General features: G+C 35.1%; 1 protein-coding gene across 5 annotated transcripts in view; it reads left to right on the forward strand.

The window, feature by feature from the left end:
• The window catches only part of MAPK10 (mitogen-activated protein kinase 10), a 332,407-nt gene that overhangs the window by 234,772 nt on the left and 73,364 nt on the right, over nucleotides 1–24,271 (forward strand). For 4 of the 5 annotated variants that reach the window (XM_036853897.1, XM_036853895.1, XM_036853898.1 and 1 more), the window contains 5 exons: nucleotides 13,315–13,444; nucleotides 17,522–17,580; nucleotides 18,424–18,562; nucleotides 19,261–19,426; nucleotides 21,865–21,936. In XM_036853897.1, coding sequence (XP_036709792.1) covers nucleotides 13,315–13,444; nucleotides 17,522–17,580; nucleotides 18,424–18,562; nucleotides 19,261–19,426; nucleotides 21,865–21,936 — 566 coding nt within the window. The remainder of the gene's footprint in view (nucleotides 1–13,314; nucleotides 13,445–17,521; nucleotides 17,581–18,423; nucleotides 18,563–19,260; nucleotides 19,427–21,864; nucleotides 21,937–24,271) is intronic. The other variant, XM_036853896.1, reaches the window with a different exon arrangement.

Genomic DNA, 24,271 nt, shown 5'->3' on the forward strand with positions numbered 1-24,271 from the left:
CACATAAAACCATAAAAGCAGGATGCAGTGGGAGGGCTGTTAATACCAGCTTGTCAGGAAACCCATTTGGGGGTCAGTAAACAGGTTGTTAATGATACCAGCCAACAGGAAGAAGGTGGAGAGCACAAAAGGCAGGCACGCATTTAGGAGTAAAATCAATACTTGTATTTGATAGGTGTGGTTCTTTTTAGATAGTTGTGCAAAGAAATTCCAATGTATAGTCTCAAAGTGCCAATTTTCTATCACTGTTTAAAATTCTTAGGAAGACAGCTTTTGTGAGAATAGTATATAGACTAAACCTTTGCTGAACAATCATCATGTTAGTTTAAAACAAACAAAAAACAACTAACACCTGCAGAATTTACCAGCCATTTATCTGGTTTTACCATGTTTCTCAAAGAAATTATCTAACAAAAATTTTTTTTGATTTTTTTTTTTAATGCTTTAATGTCTTTCCTGGAAGCTCAATTTTTGTTTCTTTTATAAATACAAGGAGTAAAACTTTAACCGGAGAGCATTCTATCTCCAGATCACTCATGTACTAATTGTCCCATGAGCAAGTTATTTAACCACTCTGTTCCTCAGTTTTCCTTAGCTTTACTAGTTCGCCAATTTTCTGTAAAAATACAGCAAGTTAGCTAATACCTGTCCAGACAATAAGTGCAAAATTTAGTTATTATCATGAAGTGATTTTTCTATTATCAATTCTTTCAATTGTGTAAATAAATATTATTTAACTATTTGTTGAATGTATAAGTGAATGAAGATGAATTAACTGTGAAATAAGAATCAGAAAGGCTGCCATCTTAGCAGAATGGCTTGCAAATATTTGTAGTTTTGGACTTAATAATAGGGATAATAAAGAAAATGTAAACAATTCTAATAATAAAAACTGGAGGAAAATTAGGAGATTTCGCACTGTCACAGTCATATGATATCAGTTACATTTTAATTTTTCAGATGTGTGCTATACTCCTATATATTTATAATAAAGATGTCAAACTTTTATTTTGAAATAATTTTAAACTTGCGGAAAAGTTGCAAGAATAGTAAAAATAACTGTAACAAGATCATAATAATACTTATTTCATATGATTTTAGTGAGGACCAAATGAGTTAGTTTATGGAAAGTATTAAGAACTTTAGAAGTAAATGAATTTGGAGAAAAAAACTGCTGGAGCTAATAAATACTGGTTGTTATTATTAAGCTTCAGTTTTGTTTTGTTTTTTTTTTAACATCTTTATTGGAGTATAATTGCTCTACAATGGTGTGTTAGCCTCTGCTTTATAACAAAGTGAGTCAGTTATACATATACATATATCCCCATATCTCTTCCCTCTTTCATCTCCCTCCCTCCCACCCTCCCTATCCCACCCATCTAGGTGGTCACAAAGCACCGAGCTGATCTCCCTGTGCTATGCGGCTGCTTCCCACTAGCTACCTATTTTACGTTTGGTAGTGTATATATGTCCATGCCACTCTCTCACTTTGTCACATAAGCTTCAGTTTTGTCACCTGAACAATGGCGTTACTAAGAGTGCCTATCTTATAAGATTATTGCATGCATAAAACTTAGCAACCCGGGGATTTTCCTGCCTAAGTTAATGACAACCTGTGCTATACAAATCATAAAACTTCTTGTTGGAAAAAACCCAATCCCAGTTTCTATGATTACTTGAATAATACCACAATAAAATCAAAATGGCCTATGCATAATCTTTTTTTGACTTAGAGTTAACAACTATATCAAGTCTTCACATTTTGGGTTTACCTAGGCTTCACATCAGTAGCTATCAATATGAGGATGAATCTAGTTGATCTTTCCTAAAGCGAATCTGGTAAATTATTTGCTATTAGGAAAATATTTACTGGTGGATGAAGCTACAGTCTTATTATTGTTGTCTAGAAATGCTAATAAAATTTTGGTGAAAAGAAAACAACCTATTTGTTAATCTCCCACTTTTTAAACTCGAGTCTTTGTGCTTCAGGGTAAGGGCTGGACAGGGAAGGGTGCTGGTGCAGCATGCCAGGGACACTCAAAGCCCCGTGATAAATACGGCAGGTGTGCCTGGAACTCAAATTTCATGTGAAGACTGTAGTATTGACGAGGAAATGAAATTTTATATTAAAACAAATATAGATATATATGGGGTTAAAGTAAAAATTTTACATGAATTTTAAAGATGAAGCATATGACTTCAACAATATGCGATTTGACTCATGTTTGTAGAAATCCTAGACCTATAATTCACTTTGCTCTACCATTAGGAGTATTACGATCACTGATTAGTTTACTTGTTTAAAAAATACTTATTTAGGGCCAACTATATGCCAGAAACTGTACTACACTCTCAATGTAAGCGAAGGTGAGTGAGTCTCATTGCAGCATTATTTACAATAGCTAAGACATGAAGACAACCTCAGTGCCCATCCATTTTATAAAATATTCCATTTTATATAATGGAATATTATTCAGGCCTATAAAAGAAGGGAATCCTGCTATTTGTGTCAACATGTATGGACCTTGAGGGCATTATGCTAAGTGAAATAAGTCAGAGAAAGACAAATACTGTATAATCACACTTATATGTGGAATCTAAAAAAAAACTGAACTCATAAATACAGAAACAGATTGGTGGTTGCCAGAGATGGAGCTAGGAGTGGGAGGAGGGATAGGTGAAGGTGGTCAAAAGGTATAAACTTCCAGTTATAAGATAAATAAGCCCTGGGAATGTGATGCACAACATGGTGACTATAGATAACAATACTGTGTTGTATATTTGAAAGTTGCTAAGAGAAGTTCTCATTATAAGAAAAATTTGTAACTAAGTGAGGTGATGAAATGAATGTTAGCTAAACTTGTTGTGGTAATGATTTTGCAATATATACATATAGCATATAATTTTGTTGTGCACTTTAGACTAATACAATGTTATATGTCAGTTATATCTCAGTAAAACTGGGGGAACAATGGTGATCAGGACTCAGATGGCTTCTGCCCTCATTGAACTTACAGTCAAGCAGCGAGGCAGGTTTTTTTAAGTTAAGCTAACTTAATTTTTATAACAATTTACGAGTTCTATTAGTTATTTTATTAACACCGTGTTACTTCAAGACATTTTCTTGATGGGTGCTAAAAATGAGCAGGATCCTCAGACACAAAATAATGTGCCAAGGATGGCCCAATTTAGATATAATGAGACTCTATGAGGGTGGTGAGGTGCAGATTGTCGAGAAGCAAGAGTTCATGTTAGGAGACCATTTAAGGAACAGTCTCTGCAGTACATGTAGCTCATGGTAGTGGAAATGGAGTTAGAGCTAAGTGGATTAATTTGAAAATTCACATTGGAAGTAAATGCAGACCTTCACGAATTGGGTATGAGGAGGAGATGAGAAGAGAATATCAAGATGACTTGTATACCTGAGAAAATGATGTTTAAGAGAGAAACAGGTTGAGAGAGAAATCAGAGGTTTATTCAGTTATGGACATATTAATTTTCAGATAATTCTGAGACAGCCAATTAGAGGTGGTCAGTAGATAGCTGTATATGTGAGTCAGGAGCTTTGAGAAAGACGTCTTAGCCAGATAATATCTTGGCATCTCGAGTAACACAGCATTAAGTTAAAATATGCTGCTTCGTTTATTTGAATTTTGTCCTTAACTTATATAATACCATTTTCCTAACATATTTAAAGCTCTGGACATAAACATCTAGCAATAGCAAATATAATTCCATGCAACAAACATGTAGGGGATATAGAGCTAAATCCTTCAGGATTTTGACCATTAAGGATCACAATAACTTTGAGGATAGCAAAAAAGGTAATAAAAGACAATATATGATAAGTATACCATAATGATCGTACAAATAAACTATTGTGGATATAGAATTCAATTTCCAAAATATCAGCCCAAATATCAGAGTAAGGGAAGTGAATTAAAAAAAAAGATAAATAGTAGACAAAGAGGAACATAGCAGTAACAAAGGAAAGAAGCCCAGGGGCTGTAAATAATAGCTAATACACATTTTCAGAAGCAAGAGACGTTGGGGGTCATCCATTGTTAGCAGTGTTTCCCCAGTTGTCAGACTAAGGGAGGGCAATCGTAAATCCAGAAATGCTGTGCTGGGGCAGGCGCGGAGGAAGAGAGAGCAGGCCCATGGGCTGGGCAATGAAGCTTATTCCTGTCATAATTATATGTCCTGTGTGCAGGAACCGTTTGAGACTCCTGTGCATCACTTAATAGATCTCATTAATTTGGCAGGTGTCAAGAAACAGTACCAACCTCTGAGCCAAAGGAACATCTTACTGTCTTTAGTTCCGTTAATTTTGGACATAGCACGTTTTTACTACATGGCCAATTTGAGAGTTGTCATTTCAGAGTAGAGTTACTTGTACAAACAAAGATGATGTGTTCAATAAACTTCCACTCCTTAGCTAAGTCTGACATCATCCAGGCTTTGATACTCACCTAACCTATATGCAGCTTTATAAGGAAAATCTTAGTAAGATGAAACTATTAAATAGAAATCAGAGTTTGAATTTTATTGCCAGGAAATGACCAAAGGTAAGAATGTAGCAATAACCCTGGAAGAGCAGTTCCTTGCTTCTGCCTCTTCCGTCTTGTGGAAACAATGTGCAAAAACCTCTTGAACAAGAAAAACACAGTGACCATCAGTAGCAGGGGACCATATCATTTATCTCTAAGTCAGGAAAATTTGACAGTGAAAGGGCACACTAAAATACATTGGTGGGTGTCAAAATAGTGCTACTGAAATTTGTTTAAATTAATTAAAAGAATACAAATAAAAGTAAAATTTTAAAATGTATTTATATAGATTACCTAAATATTAAAAGTATAACATGAGACGAATGACTATTCTTCATATATCTTCATGTATTTTAATCAACTGAGACTTCCTAGTCCTATCTGTTTGTAATACAGTTCCACTGGTGTTTTTCTGAAGAAGACTTTTTTCAGTGTGATTTTATTGTTTGATTTGTTCAATTTCTTTCTTGCTTCAGTTCCTTCCACCACATGTCAGTGTGCTTTTATTTGCAAGTATTATTTGTTTATAATAATAGCTATTCCCTAAAATTTCAACAGTTGAAATATTGGGATGCTCCATTTACTGAATACTATGGTTAAAGATTTCTAAGTGATTTTGGGGGAAAAAAAGCATCTGAAATTTAGGACTTATTTATAAAAAGTTATTCCTCAATCAGAATTATAAGGGGTGCCAAGAAGTGCTAACTGCCTTGCTGAAGCATCTTTATTTTTTGATTGAACATAAGCTTTGTCTCCAAAATTTTGTGATAAAGTTATTCCAACCATGTATATATTCTATTTGCAAATCTTGGCACATACACATTCTATTTTGATTTGTAGAATATTGCAGTTTGCTTGGACTCAGTGTGAATTATTTTTGCATCACAACTCACTATACTATAGAAAATCAATCTGTTACTGAAAAGTTCTGATTTTATATTTGAAGCATTTGATATAAAGCAGGTAAAATGATTTGGTAAAATGATATAAAGCAGACATAATATAAATGCTTTCAAAATTATTTTTCTGCTAATGGAGGCAACACATTAACAAGCTGTTGCTTAACTTTTTGTGCATATCCAAAAAAAAAAAACCCTTGGGATAGAAAATAAGCAAAATTAATTTAGAAGAACAGTCATTTGATCTAAATGAAAAGTCATGGTTTAAGTGCATTTTTTGTAGGTGCATGTGTTAAATTATCGTCCTTGGAAACAGTCTTCTTAAAATAATTACTAATTTTGAAATAGATACTGATGTTCCTTTAGGAGAATTATTCTCTAGTTTTCATTAGTCATGCCAAAGAAAACATGAGAAATAGTATAGCATACTATTACTATTATATATATACTATATATACCATATTACTATAGTATACTATACTATATATAATACATATACTATATATATACTATATTACTATATATATACTATATCTATATAGCATATAGTATTTTAATTAAATATGCAGTCTCAATTTTATTTATTTTTGTCAAAAGGGTTTATTGCAAAGTTAAAAAAGCATTACTAAACACTAAAAAGTAAATAATTATAGATTTATGCCACACAAATGGCAAAATCAGTGTAGCAAAAATATTCTGACTACTCTCTATATCCTCACTATATGCTTTATAGCAGGCTGACCAGCCTCTGTACCCTCACATATTTCACATCAAGCTAAACTCTAATTTCCCAAGTTTACTACTTAGCCTATCACATAGCAGCCTGGCAGCTTTGTGGATTTTGTAGTTTAAACCATGAGCTGGATCATACATGGGTGGTGCACTGAATGGTCACTAAGGGCAGCAGGGTGACCATGAGACAACTTGTCACAAAGATAAAAGAAGATCAAGAGAGGCAGCACTTGCATGCACCTTATCACTCCATCTCACTGAGATGAAGAAGTACCTCTTTGGGAGCCTTCAATTCTTCACTAATGCCATCCACCTGATTTCCAGGAATATGGTTGCCTTATGCTTAGGGTAACCATCTTCGTTACTTTCATCTGTTTTCTGTGGTGATGAGTTTGTTTAGCTAGTCCCACATTCATTATCCATGTGGTAAATCTTTGTGTGATCTCCCCCGTCACTAGTTTGCTGAAGGGCTGTAAAGTACTAATTCAATTTCTAGTGTTTGGAAGAGCTGCTGCTTTTGGTGCTATCTTTCAGGGCTTGGCTTCTGAGCCCCTTGTTACCCCTGCTTCAACTCTTGTTGTCCATAAAGTGCGAAGTGGTGTTGATTAGAATCTCTATAACTAGGCTTGGTCATCTAGGTTAGTTTGTTGCATAGGTGAAATGGCTTTCTTGGTGTTGGGCTCTGAGCCCAGCCACCTTCATCCACAATGGGACCCTGCCTTTTGCTTAGAAAAAGATTCAGGCGAACTCCACAGCTTATTGCTGTATTTGGTCATGAGTTACTTCTTGTCAAGTATTGCGTTCCCCAGAAAATACACTTTGAGATGGTGATTGTATGCAGGAGATTTATTAGGGAGTGTTCTGGGGGGTTTACAGCTGTGGAAAGGAAGGGAAGGAAGCAAAGTCAGAAGTTCAGCTGCAATGAAATCTTAATGGACGCTTCAGCTGACCCTTTTGGGAGTTTTGAAGAGGGAATGAGCCTTCCTAGCTGTCCTGAGTTGGGGTGAGGTGGCCAGGCTTTCATAATCCCAGATTTATTAGTCGCTGATTGAAGGCTGCCCAAGAAGAGAGTGTAACTTCAGTTGGGCAGCTCTTTTCAGCTGAATTTATAACCAGAGGGGACTAAGAGCTGAGAGGCTGTGTGCCAGCAGCATTCCCAGCAGCTGGGATGAAAAGTCCTTTATTCCTGAAGGGGAATCTTAGCAGTGCATCACAGCATCTACACTTCCCTTTGATGCACTAATGGATTTCTGTTATTGGCTTTTTTTACAACATGATTAGAAACAATTTGCAGAAAATAGGAAGCCAAAAGTGTCTAGGGCCCATGAGAGTTATAATGTATTCCTGAAAATGGGATATGCCTACTTCTAGACTTTCCATTGTATGATATAATGAAGATCTTTAGTAATTAAGCCACTATTAGTCATAATTCTATTACTTGTAATCAAAAGTATCTCTAACAAAATATAACCAAATTGATATAGCCAAGCAATTCAATGACAAATTAGTCCAAAAAATCAACTGTTGACTTTTGATATGGGGATTAGGGAAAGCCTCTACTGAGGAGACGATATTTAGGCTGAAACCTGAATTACAAGATGGAGTCAGGCAAGTGAGGATGTGAGAAGAGCATTCCTGGCAGAAGGAACAATGCAAAAGCTTTGAGGCAGAGGTGATTTTGCAGGTTGGCCAACATGTTTCTCTGCGGTGGAATCAGTGTCTTGATAGCATGTCTAGGGACTATAATGTTTGGGCATGAATGTGAGATATTTGAGGGCACGAGGTAGAGATTTTTTGATAGTTTTCAATTAAAGTCCAGGCCTTTGGTAAAGGTCAAAGTGAGAACATGGGAACATGGGAAAAGAACAGTGAAGGGTGCAGCATATATTCCAGGGCAGAATTTGGCTTGCCCAGCTATGGCTTAAGATGTTTAAGGTGCTCCAATGATAAGGTTTTTTAATTTTTATTTTTTAAGACATAAAGTTCTTCTCACAATGCCTAGGGATTTTTTAGTTAATTTCTTAATTTTTTGCCCACAGACATGTTAATATTGATCAAGAACATTTTAAATGTGATAGGGAAGGGGAACAAGATAAATTATCAAATAAATAATTATGACTTAGGAAGAAGAAAACTTTGCAACAAGTTGTCTGCAATTTCCAGAAGGAAAAAAAAATCAATACAACTGATTTTATGTTGACAGTAAGCCTTGCTTACAGGGATGTGTGTGTGTGTGTGTTTATATAAATACATTCAAGGAGGTAAACATAGCTTTATTGCAACATAAAACTGGATTAAATGACAGGAGCATAACAAAAGAAGGCTATATTTTTCTTTCATGAATAAATCTGGTAGACATGGAAATGAGTATGTTAAGAAATTGCTAGAAAATTTTCAGCATAATTGCTGGAAAGTTGCTAGAAGTTGCTGAAAAACCTTCATAAAGATTTATCTCTTTTTTTACTGGCATGAAGGAAAAAAAAAGAAAAGCCACTGAAAGAAATAAAGTAAAATTCTATAGTCCAAGATTCAAAGAAAGAAGGACTTCAGAGTAACGAAAAACTTTCAGACATTAATTTGTGACTATGCAGCAACCAGTGATTCCAATTTGCAGATGTATTTGCTAAACTGTTGCCAGTAATCACTGAGGAATTACAGAAAATGGGAAAGATTGTAGTGTCAGCCAGGGTTCATGGCAGGAGACAGAAACATTATAAGTAGGCAAAGATTTAATACGGTAAATTGGGTGCTTGCAAATCATTGGAAGGCCTGGAGAAGTGAACTCTAGTCTGGGCTTCCTGGAAGGACTCCCAGACATGAGAGAGATGAATCACCATGGGAGCCCCAACCTCTGAGAGTATCCTAAAAAAACTGAACTTCTGGAATACATGATTGTAACCGAGATTTGAAAATCACAGAGCTGGAACTGTGCACTCATTATTACCATCATCACTATCCATCATGCTGGTGACTGGGATCTGGAGACCACTGTTGCCTCTGCTTCAAACCATCTTCTCTCCCAGGAATCTGGAAAATGACATGAATCACTGCTTCAGAAGAAAATTTCACATCTTCCTGAGACCGTGCTTGCTAACTAAGAAATGTCAGACGATGACCACCCTCACTTTTGCCTTGCAAATCTCCCACGGTTGCATCTGCCTGGCAGGACCATATTGGAATCCAGAATACTAGCTGCAAAAGCATCTAGGAATTGTTTGTGTGTCTCTCAAATCTCTTCAGTACAGGAAGGCATGATACAAGGGGGTAAATGGAAGTTCAATGGGCCAAACCACCATATTCCATACAACTGTAGATAGGCGAATATTATTTCTTTAGAAGGAAGAAGGAGGTTATAAGAGACACCTATTGAACGTGACATTGGTCCTCTTATTGGTTAGAAAAGACACCCTGTGAGTCATTAAGAAAGGATGTAGTGATGACTGGGAATTGGGGTTTCAGTAAAAACAAATCACACCAAATAGCTTATTAAAGTGGTAGGTAATAGAACTGTATGGCTATACGTGTCTGGATTTTAACAAGGTTTTTGTTCCAGACTTTTATGACATAAGACAAACTTGTGAAATGTGCTTAGGATAGTGGTATAGTTGCATGGATCTGTAATTAGTAGAAAGATTAAAAACTGCTGATTAGTAGATACATGTCCAATTACAGCAGATAAATATAAAAAAATTATATATATATTTTATCCTGCCTTGCATTACACGATGACTCCAGCAAGGACATTGACTTTAAAAATAGTAATAGTCATTATTTATTGAGTGCACACTCTAGGCAAGGGACTGTAGATACATTACTACCTCATTTACTCCTTATAACAATCTTGTCAGGTTGTTATTACCTCCATTTTTAAGCATGTGGAAACTGATGTCAGAAAGTGTAAGTGGCCTGCTCATAGCTTCACATCTAGTAAGTAGTAGTGCTGAGATTCAGACCTAGAATTTCTTCAAGAAAGAGGTACCAGAGGGAGAGAGAACATCACAACATTTCTAAGAGAGACTGGCCAGAACCTGCCAAGATCCCCAGAGAGCAGCATTTTCTCAGTCATCCCACATGGGCCTACTGTCTCCAGGATCTGTTCAGTATCTCAGGGACTCAAACTCACATCGACAAGCCTCACTAAAAGCTCACACACGAAACCAGATTCTGATTTATTAAATTACAAGACATGCAATAGTCAAGCTAACCAAATATGGGCAGAATTCTTGTATGCAGAATTCTGAAGGAGAGCCTGATGAGTAGAATTTTGACTGCAGAGGATAGAATCAGACTAAAGAGACACAGATCAGATTGCTAACTGGCTGTAGTCTCTGACAGTCACAGTAGGGATATCCACCCGGCTGACTGGATCCCTGGACCTACCTGAGAGCGCACTTTCTTATTTCACCAGGCAGTACCAGAATTTACGTCTTTGACTCCTTCCTAGGCCCACATGACTAATTGCTATTCTTTCTTTAGATATTTTAATGACTTTACCTAAGTTGTTTTGGCTTAAAATTTAGTCTTTCTCTTTAAGGTGACTGCTCTGATCACTTTCCTGCTGACACAATTTCTTAGCTTCAGAAAGCAAGTTTAATTCCTGTATTTCCAAATTCACTGTTGTCCTTGTATACTACCTATAAGATGTATGCCCATTTGACTCTTTACTTGTGCTGACATTGATAGGTTAACAAGAACAGAACAAACACAAGAATAGAAGTACCAGTGCTAAAATGCAGAGTTGAATAGCAGCACAAGTTTTTAAAAAGACAGTATTTCTAATTAGCATAGGTTCACTGTGAATCAATAGTGTGTGATGCATTTATCAAAGAAACCAGCACAGACTTAGCTGTATTAACTGTGTCAACAGAATGAATGAGCAAGTGAATGAATGAAGGAGTTGGTAGCCTTTCCCTAGTCTTCACTGACACTCCATGCTTAGAGTAACAATGGCATTTTCAGAGGACATCCACAGACTGGAATATATTCAGAGGAAGCTGACCAGATGGTACTAGGACTTGAAATCACACTCTGACAAATGGTGGTAGGACCATTTAGCTTAAGAAACAAAAGGCCTAGGGGGGAAATAAGAAAAGCTAAGAGTTATTGAGCGCTTACTGAGTGCTTATAGAGTAGGCCAGATGTTGTGCAAGGTCCTTTAATGGATTTCAAACATTATGGGCTTGTCATGATGAAAAGGGAATACTTTATTTTGAGTTGCCCTGGAAGGCAGGGCTGACAGTAGTTAGTAGAGATCACAGAGAGACAACTCTGTTTATTAGAATGATGACATTTCTAACACTCAGAGTTTTCCAACAACAGAATGAGCTGCCTTTATGTAAAGGGGGTCCATGTTTTTGAAGATGCTCAAGCAGAAACTGGTCAAAATTTGATGGAGATGTTTTGGAGAGGAATAAGTATTAAATGGAGGCACGGACAAGATGAAGTCTAAGACTTTGTCCAAACTTCTCTTGTGAGTCTATTTGCAATACAGTGAACCTCTTATTTATCTTTTAGTTTAGTGGCATGAGCCCTAAATGGTTAATGTCACTTCCAATTAAATAGATCAATAGCATATTGATTGCTCCCTTCTTTCCTAGCAACGAAGACAAAGTCCAGGACAACCCAAATTTGCAGAGATGGAAAAAACTTTGTGAGTGGGTTCATTAGGTATAATATTTAGCAAAAAGAGATTCACTTCCTCATTTGATCCCTAGACCCATGTATTCTGAGTATGGCAGAAACATAAAGCATGGTAAATTCTTCTCAAGTGGCTTGAAAGCTTCACATGTTAGTAGCATTCATTTCTGTCTTTGTATTTAAATGTAATGATTTATGCTTCTGAAACCCTCTCTGACTGCATTCCTTATTTCAAGCTTTGTTATTGTTAATGAGTGCACTTTGAGCATCAGCCCACCTGTGCATTCATGGCAATTAATGTCACACCTTAAAAATTGGTCCTGTGAGTGGGGAAAGAATGAATGTCTACTGAAAACGATCAAAGAACAGTAAAGTTTTACAGCTAAATATAACATATTAGTGGATGAGAAATTCAAGCCCAGAGAGATTAAATGACTTGCCACAGTCGCATGGCCAGTGAGAAAGTTGAGCACTTTTCTTTCTTTTGTCCCCGACTCACTGATGCAATTACATGCTGTTTTCTTGGCAAGATACTATTTTTCTTTTCCTAGCAGGTAGAATGTTTCTATACTAGTCACTCTTACGTCTTTATTTACAGCCTGATTGACATGTGGCTTGAGAAGCAGGTATTTGAGTAGGATTCCAAACTAGTATTTTCCTTATCTGTATCTTTAGTTCGATAGGCGGGAATTCTAAGGGCTCCTTTGTTCTTTTTTTTTTTTTTTAAACATCTTTATTGGAGTATAATTGCTTTACAATGGTGTGTTAGTTTCTGCTTTATAACAAAGTGAATCAGTTATACATATACATATGTTCCCATATCTCTTCCCTCTTGCATCTCCCTCCCTCCCACCCTCCCTATCCCACCCCTCTAGGTGGTCACAAAGCACCGAGCTGATCTCCCTGTGCTATGCGGCTGCTTCCCACTAGCTATCTATTTTACATTTGGTAGTGTATATATGTCCATGACACTCTCTCACCCTGTCACATCTCACCCCTCCCCCTCCCCATATCCTCAAGTCCATTCTGTAGTAGGTCTGTGTCTTTATTCCCGTCTTGCCACTAGGTTCTTCATGACCTTTTTTTTTTTTTTCCTTAGATTCCATATATATGTGTTAGCATACTGTATTTGTTTTTCTCTTTCTGACTTACTTCACTCTGTATGACAGACTCTAACTCCATCTACCTCATTACAAATACCTCCATTTCATTTATTTTTATGACTGAGTAATATTCCATTGTATATATGTGCCACAGTATGGAGGTTCCTTAAAAAACTAAAAATAGAACTACCATATGACCCAGCAATCCCACTACTGGGCATATACCCTGAGAAAACCATAATTCAAAAAGAGTCATGTACCAAAATGTTCATTGCAGCTCTATTTACAATAGCCAGGACATGGAAGCAACCTAAGTGTCCATCATCGGATGAATGGATAAAGAAGATGTGGCTCCTTTGTTCTTAATTCTGGATTGCTCTTGGGTCTCTGCAGTGCTGCGTATGATGCTGTTCTTGACAGAAATGTGGCCATTAAGAAGCTCAGCAGACCCTTTCAGAACCAAACGCATGCCAAGAGAGCTTACCGGGAGCTGGTCCTCATGAAGTGTGTGAACCATAAAAATGTGAGTTCTTATTTTAAACCTCTGGTGGTAGGAGGTGGTGAGATTGGGGAAGGAAGATCAGTATGCCAACTTGAGTAGGAAAGGCTTTCTTTACTTTGCAATTTTTGCCCCTTAAGATTGTTTATCCTGCCCATATGCTACATTTGCTTTCATTGTGCTCATGGTAGCTTTCTTCTTAAAAATCATCTGAAAACTGTATGGCATGGAGGGGATGAATCTGATAGATATTTCCCTGTTAAGAAATTAACCATATTTGGTTATCTTGCTCCAAATTAACCAGAGAACTTCATGCATTTCCAAAAAAAAAAAAAAAAACCACCCAAACAAACCAAAACAAAACCAAAAATATCTTAAAGAACAATATGCTATATTTCTTTATAATAATTTAAATTTAATTATTAACTGGTGAAGATTTTTATCTCCTTTTACTTTTAGCTATAGTCTGGCAGTGTCCTCCAACTGTTCAGTGTATACACTGTGCTTTGGCATCTTGCTTTTTGTAGGGTTGGGCAAACGTGCAGGGACATATCTGCAGCGTACTTCAGAACAGGCTTGTCAAGAATATTTCACATTGGAACTCAGTAGGGAACACCATTACAGGGCTTTCTTCACTTCAGATTATAATCTTCTTCAAACACCGGCAAAGGCCTCTAGAATTCTTTCTGTGCTCCTGTTCTTCTTAGTAAGGATAAATGGGAGATAATTCTTATTTTAATAAAGACAATTAATAAATAAATTATAATAAATATTTTATATATAATTTATTACATATAAACATATAATAAAATTATTATAAAACTATAATAATAACTCCTTATAAAGTTTTTCTTGAGTATGAAAATCACAGAATACATGAAATTATCAGTGCAGTTTTATAAACAGGTGAATTTGTCATAGGCACTAAGTAGAAGCAAATGTATGTTTAGTTGAAAGATATTTAAAATACAAATATGTGGATTTAGGCCCAATGACAGTGTTTCTTTTTCCCCTATTACTCTACTCCAACGACTTTTTAGTTCAGTCACTTGACAGTTAAATGAATACAATGTGCCAGGTATATATCTAGATGCTCTAGATGCTAAAAATACAGCAGTGAAGATAAGAGAGACAAAGCCCTGCCCATGCGGTGCTCATGTTCTACTGGGAAGAGAAAGGCAGTCAACAAAATAGGTAGGTCAATGTTTAGAATGTCAGATAGTAACAAGTGCTACCAAGGAAAACAAAACGAAGAAGAAAGATAAAAAATACCGGTCAGTGCAGAGTGGGTAGGGTTACTCTTTTAAATAGGTTAAGCAGGAAAGGCCTCACTCAGAAAGAAAAATTTTCTGAGGTATGTACCCATCTCTGATTTGGCCAGGCAAGGAACGTGATACTTCAAGAAAGGAATATAGAAATGTTAGAAATGATGATTCCTAAGAAAGATCATTCTGCTAAAGCAATTTGTTCTTTCAGTATGTGAAATAAAGGCAGGAGCAAGATTAACCACATGACCAATGCAATCTATTTTTATGATAGCAAAGAGGATGAGAAATACCATAGGCAATGGAAGATGGATGGACACAAGCAATGAAACAACTGCATGGGAAGTTTTAATAGCTTTTTGTTTTCATATATTGAATATTTAGATTTCCCTAATCCTCCCTCCAGCCCCTATAATGCAATAAATACGTCGTGGAGAAATTCCCACTTACTTTGCCAATTCGAGGGAATCATACTCCCCATTCTTGACTGGAATATGGGGGTTCACATTTATGATACCTAAAAAGGATTTCCAAATTGAAATAATAATTTGTAAATGGCATCCTACCTGCTATGTGTGTATGTGCATATGTTTGTGTATGTACATATGTTTGTATGCATGTATGTATATAAATCTAGGGAAATAAATTTCTGGAACTTGTTAACAGAAAGGAAGTTCACTGACAACCAAATGCAAATTCCACATTAGTGCTTGTAATACTAACTACAAGCAGTCAGAATGAAGAACGCTGGAAATGCTGTGGAAAGTAATGTAAAATAGTGAAGCAATCCCAATTAAGTTTTTAATAATAAAGAAGACAATCCATTTAGAAAATGAACACAATTCTAGGAAGTGATAGCTGGTATGATTGTGGGACCATGACAGACGTTGATTCACATCTGTGCATTTTAAGATGTTGGAATAAAAAAAGGAACTGAATCAGATTCCTGCCTGAAAACGTTTGAACTAAAATGGAAATACCTGTGATGGTCTGTTTCTAAAGATAAGATTTTTAATTGGTTATTAATAGGAGTTAGGATTTATAAGGATCAAAGAAAGAACAGAGGAGAAATACTCAGAGGAAAATCAAAGGCAATGAAGGTGTTAAAACAAGGGCATAGAAAAGAGGAATACAAGAATATATAGTGGGGAATTTACTCTTTAAAATAATAAACGTTGATTTATTTAACATTGTAATGCTATTTTCTAGATTAATTTAGATTACCTAGATTATTTATTCACCAGATAATAAGGATTAGCATTTTTTCATCTTTAAGGGTTGTTTGTATGTATTGTGTGTGTGTGTCCCACACATGGTCTCTAATGTTTTTGTTTGAACAAGTATCAAAATTAATTACTTTCTAAGATTAAGTACTATAAAAACAGGCTCACAGTTCCAATGAGAACTGTAGACATTTTTCAATACACACCATAACTAAGTATACAGAATAGCAAAGCACTTTAATCACAAGTTTTAAAAATATTTTGAGGGACTTCCCTGGTGGTCCAGTGGTTAAGACTCCATGCTCCCCAAGTAGGGGGTCTGGGTTTGATCCCTGGTCAGGGAACTAGATCCCACGTGCTGCAACTAAGACCTGGCACAGCAAAATAAGTAAATAAATATTTTTTTAAAATATTTTGAAACAGTTTTATTTCCATATGCATATTCCATGCTGCAAGGTTGCTTCAGAAGAGATAATCTTGTGTTTTTTGATATGTTATAACCATTACCCTGTATATATATATGAAAGTATTGGATGGTGTTGTGATTTTTTTTCTCAGTAATTCCTCAATAATTGGAAACTACTGAAGGCCTAAAGCATTCCTTAGATTGACTGCATTTATGTTGAAAATCGTTTTGTTTTGTTTATTACTTCATGTTTCTATACCACTTATGAACTTTATTGAAATTCATTAGTTCATGTTTTAAAGATGTGCAAATCTTTAACTTGTTTTTGTGAAATGGTTGCATCCATCCTATGAGTAGAGGATTGTTATCTATATTTTTTATTTTTATTTCCCTCTGGCACTTTAGTACAGAATATTTAGCTGAAAGACAATTTTGAGTTATTTATGTATGTAATCTCTTTGCATAAAACAAAGTTTTTTTCCTGTTAACATTTACTTATGCTAGAAGGTAAACTTCTTTACTACCTAATATATAAAATAACTAAAACAGGAAACAAAAAATTTAAAAAATCATTTTTATAACTTAAAATACATTTGCCATTAAATTCATCATTGATATCATCCAAGATATACCTTTCCTCACACATACCATTGGAGCATTAGTTTAAATAATATTTGAGTGTGAAATAGAAGCAAAAGAAACTAAAATAACAACACAAAAAAAATCTTGACTTAGAATACCTCCTTAACGTAGAACATCTCCTTGACTTAAACACCACCTTTTCATTTGGAGGAGGACATAGCCTTGCTAAGTCTTGCTGGTTATTTCACTGCTGCCTTACTTTTCTTACATGGCTTTTCCTCTTTTTTGTTTAGTTACATTACGACCCTATATTTACTAAGGAGAATCACACTCTAAAGCAATATGACAATCATATATCTTCTATGACTCTTTTCTCTGCCTAAGAATTTGAGCGTTTTAATTGCATTTTAACCTGAAGACAGATTACATGTCCTTCCTGAATATGTTTTTGAATGTTCTCTGAGACAGTTCTAGAAAATTTTTCCGACTTTTCTATATCCACCATAGCACTAATATGTGACTTTGAGTTGGAATAAGTGCTTGTTTAAATATGCTTTTTAAATAATTCATTTTCTCCCCTTTTCTTTCTCTCCTTCTTCTGTCCCTTCCACTATCTCTTCTCCAGATTATTAGTTTATTAAATGTCTTCACACCCCAGAAAACGCTGGAGGAGTTCCAAGATGTGTAAGTAACAAAACTCATGAAGGAAGGGGGAGCATGACATTCAAATAACTCAAGTGATATTGACAAAAATCAGATGAATGAAATCCCTTGTAGAGATCAAAGGGAGGTAAGAACTGGCGGCAGATGAAAGGGATCCAGTGACAGGAGAGAAGGTTCTGTTTCTGCTTCTTCTTCCTGGAAAGACACTTCTGCTACTTTCTGGCCTTATGGCTCTTTGTGCTTTGTTGCCCCATGTTCTTAGTTCAGTCAGAATCAGGGAAGGCTTACTATTTATTCTATATTTTTACTTATTTTTAATTTATTCTGTGAGCTTTCTAGAATGAGTCAATTCACTTTGAGAAATATTAATGACGGACATGATAAAAAATCATCCTTAATCTTTCTTTCTATTTTTGTGGTGCCTTTGATTTTGTGCAAAAAAACCTTCCAGAAGTATAATGACAATAAGCAGAGGAGAGGAAGTGAATCCTAGCACGTTGTCTTATTTAACACAGATACCTTGCATTTAATGGAAGATGCTATTCTGAATTTTTTTTCTTATTTGTAATCATAATACACGGGAAAGAGTTCAGGGAATTCAGGGTAAAATGAAAACAAGATGAAGGTACAAAATATACGGACAGGAACCACACACTAATAAATGCTGCTTCTATTAGCATCTTTGTGGTAGAGTTACCATGGCTAACGTGCATGCAATACTTGGAGGTTTTTCATATACTTAATTCAGTCAAAAGTTGAGCTGGGAAGTTCGGAAACTTATAGATTTAGGAGAGGATCCTGACTTGTTTGAAGGACTTCACGTGTCTTGTGATTTGGAGCTTACAATGTGGATTTACCTTGCAGTTACTTAGTAATGGAACTGATGGATGCCAACTTGTGTCAGGTGATTCAGATGGAGTTAGACCACGAGCGAATGTCTTACCTGCTATACCAAATGTTGTGTGGCATCAAGCACCTTCACTCTGCTGGAATTATTCACAGGGTAAGAATACTTAGTCCAGAATTATAATGAAGATGCTTGTGGAGAAGAGAAAGAGCAACTGTAGATTATTTTCTTTATGTAGGGGAGCTTGGTTAAATATAATGTACTTCATTTATTTTACTATAGAATTAGCACATAGTTCACTAATGTGTAGGAGGAGATTTCAGCACACTGTAGTTGGTTTTGTTTAACATATTTTTTCAGCTCATTGAGAGTCAGCTTTCAAGGCTTCTCAGAAATTCTGATTGGCAGAGTCATATGTGCAGCTGAAACAAGACAGTTCATTTCCACTGTTTCTGGTCACATAAAGACAGCAGCCCTGATCTGCTCTTCTGTCTGGCCTAGAAATGAAGTATAGACTAAAAGGTTTATGTTGCCATAAGGAGAAACCTAACAGATGACAACAAATGATGTTTTTTTCTAAAAAGCTCTTCCCAAGATGAGCCTAAATTGTAAAAATGATACAGTTCTCTTCTGGGTTTAAAAAAGCTTCTGAGGATGTTAAAACAAAGAAATCCCAAAACTAATTGTAAACTTCTTTTGGGAAGTACTCTTTTGCTTTACAGAGGGCTCTACAGTCAATGGCGGGCGGGCACCCATCAGTGCTATTGCAAGACTGCCATGTTGATTGAGTAGATGGAAATCACCTGTTCCATTTGGTGCTAGCTTTTAATTTCTTCTCTTGTTCCTATTGTCAGGACTTGAAACCAAGTAACATTGTAGTCAAGTCTGATTGTACATTGAAAATCCTAGACTTTGGATTGGCCAGGACAGCAGGCACAAGCTTCATGATGACTCCTTATGTGGTGACACGTTATTACAGGGCCCCTGAGGTTATTCTGGGAATGGGCTACAAGGAGAACGGTAAGGATGCTTCTGAGTACCAGCCAAAGAAACTGTGAAGAAAATGAGTACGTGTTTTAGATAGCCAAGAGTAATGTTCTCTCTCATGTATATGAACTTTTTAAAAAATAAGGCTGCCAGCTTTCATATTCAGAGGGTTTTAAAAAAATATTACTACGAAGAATCACTCATTAAACATGTGAAGGATGTTTCTGAGAAGTAAGCTTGGTTAGAAGAACACTGAAATGTCATAGCTAAAAAGAATTGTAAATGGAGTCTGATTAAACAGTCAAGTGGATACTGATTAGCATACATGCTATAGATATTGAGAAAAATTGCTATTTAGGTGGCAGCTCAGCTCAAAGTGAGTATAAACAGGAAGAAATCTATCTACTGCATTTAGCCATTTGGCTTTATGTCACTTCTTAGATTGATGGCTCTAGTCTTAGGAAAAGACAAACAAAAAGATACCACAAATCCTTGGAGCAAGAATATTCACAAATGCTCAATGCACAGTCAATTTAGAATAATAAAAATTGTTCAAGTTGGATAAGAATTTCTTTAATACTTTAAAGTGTTCCATAAGTAATAGTTAAGGTAGCAATTGCCTAGTAAGTTTTAATAAATTCTAAAACCATAGAGAGAGAAAAGTATTAAATTTTACACTATTGATTTTATGAAGAAAATCTAGTATTCATGAACACTTTAAAAGAAAAGGTAGAAAGAATCTTCAAAATGTATTCTAATTTGATTTTATTAAAATGAAGGATTTATAAAAATACTTATTAGAAAGCATTGCAATATATTATTTTTAAAAGAATATCTCTAATAAGTAATGAAGTGTATTAAAAAACACATCCTCTATATTTAGGAATTAAACTTGTCTTAAATTAGAATTGTATAAATGCACTCAATGTACCTTTCATACTCATTTTGATATTCTATTTAGTTCCTGGCAATCTATAAGTTTTATAGAAATAATTATCATTGTATTTTTATGCGTAGGTGCTACAGAGTACTTTTATGAAAATTCCCTGGCCACCAAAGTTTTAAAAAATTTCTTTGTGCCCTTCCAGATTAGAAGAGAGCCAATACTTTTGTGCATTTGTGCAGAGGAAGGGAAGAAGTTCTTAGGAAGGTCAGGTTTACTTTGTTGGACAATGGCAGAATTCTAATCCGTTTTGACTTGGAGGAGGAAAATCTAGTCCTCTTCCCAAGGCAATACCACATCTAACTTATTTGAAAAAGAAGATAGTTGTATACATTCTTCATAAGTTATTTTTAAAAAATCAAAGTGGGAACCAATTTAAAAATTCAAGAAATCAAGAATCTACAAGAATCTGGTGGGGGAGGGGTGTTCTGAATTTGCTATTATGGATTTTCAGATCTTTGCTGTACAGATGGCATGTGATCTCATCTCTTGTTCTTCCCTCACTAGAAAGGATTGCAAGTTGCTGCCTTAGTTGTTTGGCTTCTCCTGATCCATGGAGAAAGCACACCTAGCACCCTTGTGCTGCTCTCACCTCCATACAGGATAAAGGTTATCATGCAGAAAAACCTGCTTGCTCTGACAATGGGCATGCCCAGCTACCCTGTGCACCGAACCCTGCCTTTCTTCCCCAAGGAGCATTTTAGCCTAATGTTTCTGCGCCAGAGTTCCCTCTGTCCTTACTAAAAAGAGAGTTGGAAGAGGGTAAAGATTAGTAAGAGAAGGTGAAGCCTGTTTTGTTAACAAGTATGACAATTGAGGAACCTATGTGTGTAACAACTTTTTAACACCTTTAATACTTTATTTATGTCATGACTCCTTTATACATGTGCAAATTATTTATGCATCTTTTTTCTTGAAATATTTCAAACAGAAACAAAAACTGATACTTATTTACAAGAATAACTTCTGAAGGAAAAACTAAGTCTTGAATACCAGGGATTCCAATATTTCTGCCTTTAAACCATGGTTCCAGCCATTTCCTAGTTTCTTGGATTTGGTTGCATGTACCTTATTTTGGACCAAGAAAAAGGGAGTCTCTAGTTGCCCTATTCCGTGTAACTGAATAGAATAGAAAATGGAAACAGCCACCCCAAGGGTCGATTAAGATTATTTTCTCTGCATCCAGCAAATGACATCGAAAACCCTTTGGTGGCTTTTAGCTGTCACCTGGCATGGAGATACTTTTGGTTAAGCTGCTGCTTTTCCATGCTACCATTTTATGGCACTAAAGGGCAGTCTAAGGCACTCATAAAGTAACTTTAAAAAATTAATTTGAGTTCTTATACTAGATGTTGTTTATGTGATATTATGTTGCTCGTTTTAACTCACCTTTTTGGCCAACTTTTGGTGGGAGACAAAATTTGTACCTTCTAATCAAACTGTTCTTTTTCCTCCTCCTTCAGAGATCAATTATCTTAGTTAACTTTACTCTCCTCCCTTTTCTTCACTTCCCTCTCTCTTATTCTAGTGGATATATGGTCTGTGGGATGCATTATGGGAGAAATGGTTCGCCACAAAATCCTCTTTCCAGGAAGGGACTGTATCCTTGTACCTTTTTGCTGCAGCCTTACCTGTTTTGTTCTCTCTCCCTTTAAACACATAATGATTTTGCCAGGAGAGTAAAGATAGAAGCAAAAAGTTGGGTAAGTGGTATAATTGTGACTAAAAAAAAAGTGATTATTTCTCTAATCTGACCAGTACTGAAGACTACGTACCTCAATGGTTTGTTTTAATTAAATTTTCAATGGGTTTTTTTCTTCTTAAATTTTCTTATCTGTAACTCAAAATAGCAGTCACTATTTGCAAGTATTATCTATCTTCCTTCTAAAACCATTTTATGCTTCAACAAATTTAGGCATAATTATTTCTCTACTTGCTGACATCTTAAGCTTCTGTCCATGCCTTTATTGATTTGAATTACTCTTGACACTATAGCCAGTCTTAAATAGTTTAATATAGCACATCTTCCTTCAAACAAGAACTTCCACATTTAAAAATCATAATTATTATTCAAATTGCTGGAGGTCAGGTGGGTTTAAAATAGGCTTTCCTCATCTGACTTGGAGATGTGACTTAGACATAGATAATTGCTTTTCCAATGAAATTTAGAATTAAAGAAATGAAATATACAATGTGAGGAGTATAGTCAATTAAAAAAAAAGCAGTGTTGATTTGTGTTCTACCACTTAGTCTTCTACTAGATTCCATCAGAAATTTCTTGGACAGGTATCTCTGATTTGGAATTATTAAAAGAGCTGGTATATATCTGAAAGGATCAAAAGTTCACTCTTTAACAAAGGCACATATATATGTTTGTAATATATCAATAAGAAAGTTTACATATTAATAGAAAATATATTTTTATAAATACAGAAATACCCTGTTAACACACAATTGTGCAAATCTAAGTACAACAACTGAGAACTTTAACAACGATAATGCAAGAGTGAGTTCAATATATTTATTACATTGGAAGTTTTTTAGAAATTGGCAGTAAACATGTGATCCATAACTATTAAGTATTGTATTTGATTAATAAGAAAGCTCTATTAAGAACTCTTATAATGTAAGAAAGATTATTATTGTTATTTAGTAGGAATAGAAGAAAAGGCCAATGATAAAAAAAATCTGACAATAGAAAGTTGATGCCACAATGACCATGCATTTAATGTAGGCATTTATTTATTCTGCTGTATATTAATAAGATATTCTCTAAATTCCAATAGTAATATAATAGTAATGACATCTTCTACAACTATAGTATCCAATAGGTAGCCACTAGCCACATTAGCTCTTGAAATATGGTTAGTCTGAATTCAGAGGTGTTATATGTGCAAAATGCCTACTGGATTTTGAAGATATAAAAAGAAAATGTAAAATATCTCAATTTTCATATTGATTATGTATTTAAATGATAATATTTCATTTTACTTTAAATTAGTTATTGAATTTATTTTGAGGATCAATTACATATAAATCATGTAGTTGGTTTGAACAATATTGTAATTCACATTCATATGTATTGATTTCATACAAAAGTAGGAATTTGTGTGTGTGTGCGTGTGTGTGTGCTTTTGTCTTTGGGGTACAGTACATTTCAGATTGAAAAAACCCAGAACTTCTCAGTCAATTCCCAAAGACAAAATGTTACAAAATATCTCGTTCCCATGTGACATTGTTGTTACAGTCACTTGATTCCCATGTAGCATGGTTCTCTGAGATCTAATTTAGCTATTCAGGCATTTATCAGGGTTCTTTTTCTCTTATTTTAGCAGTATTAAATTTAAAAGTCAATAGAATTAGGAAAAATTAAAACATTTTTGAACCCAAAATACCCTTCAGATAAACAAGCAAAGATGATAGCACCATATTGATAATTCTACATTCTTCCAGAAATTGTTCTCTTGGAGGTCTGTTTTTCCTTTTATCCTAGTTTATTTTTTAGAAAAATGTTTAGAACTGTAAGTAAATTGTGCAAATATCAATACATAAAATATATATCCTTGATAAATATGGTCCTAAAAATTAAATAAACCCCAATACACAAAATGTAGATTGTAATAAGTGTTTGTATTCTGTATTCCTTTATCTCCTGTGATGATTATATAAAATACTGGTATCCAATAGCCTAGTGCCATATATTGCTGACCTATAAGTCAGTGGGGAAGTTACATAAAGTCATTATAGTGGAAAATATCTTACTTAAGTTAAATTTTACTTAAATATAGGTAAATAACTTTCAGATGAAATGCATTGGAATTCATTTTGCCTATAATTAAAATTATAATTTAATGTCTTAGTCATGACCATATTTAAAAATTAAACTAAACCATAAAAGTCCCTATTAAACAATGGATTACATGTACTATATGTTT

The sequence above is a fragment of the Balaenoptera musculus genome, chromosome 5, assembly GCF_009873245.2.
Source record: "Balaenoptera musculus isolate JJ_BM4_2016_0621 chromosome 5, mBalMus1.pri.v3, whole genome shotgun sequence".
Taxonomy (NCBI): domain Eukaryota; kingdom Metazoa; phylum Chordata; class Mammalia; order Artiodactyla; family Balaenopteridae; genus Balaenoptera; species Balaenoptera musculus.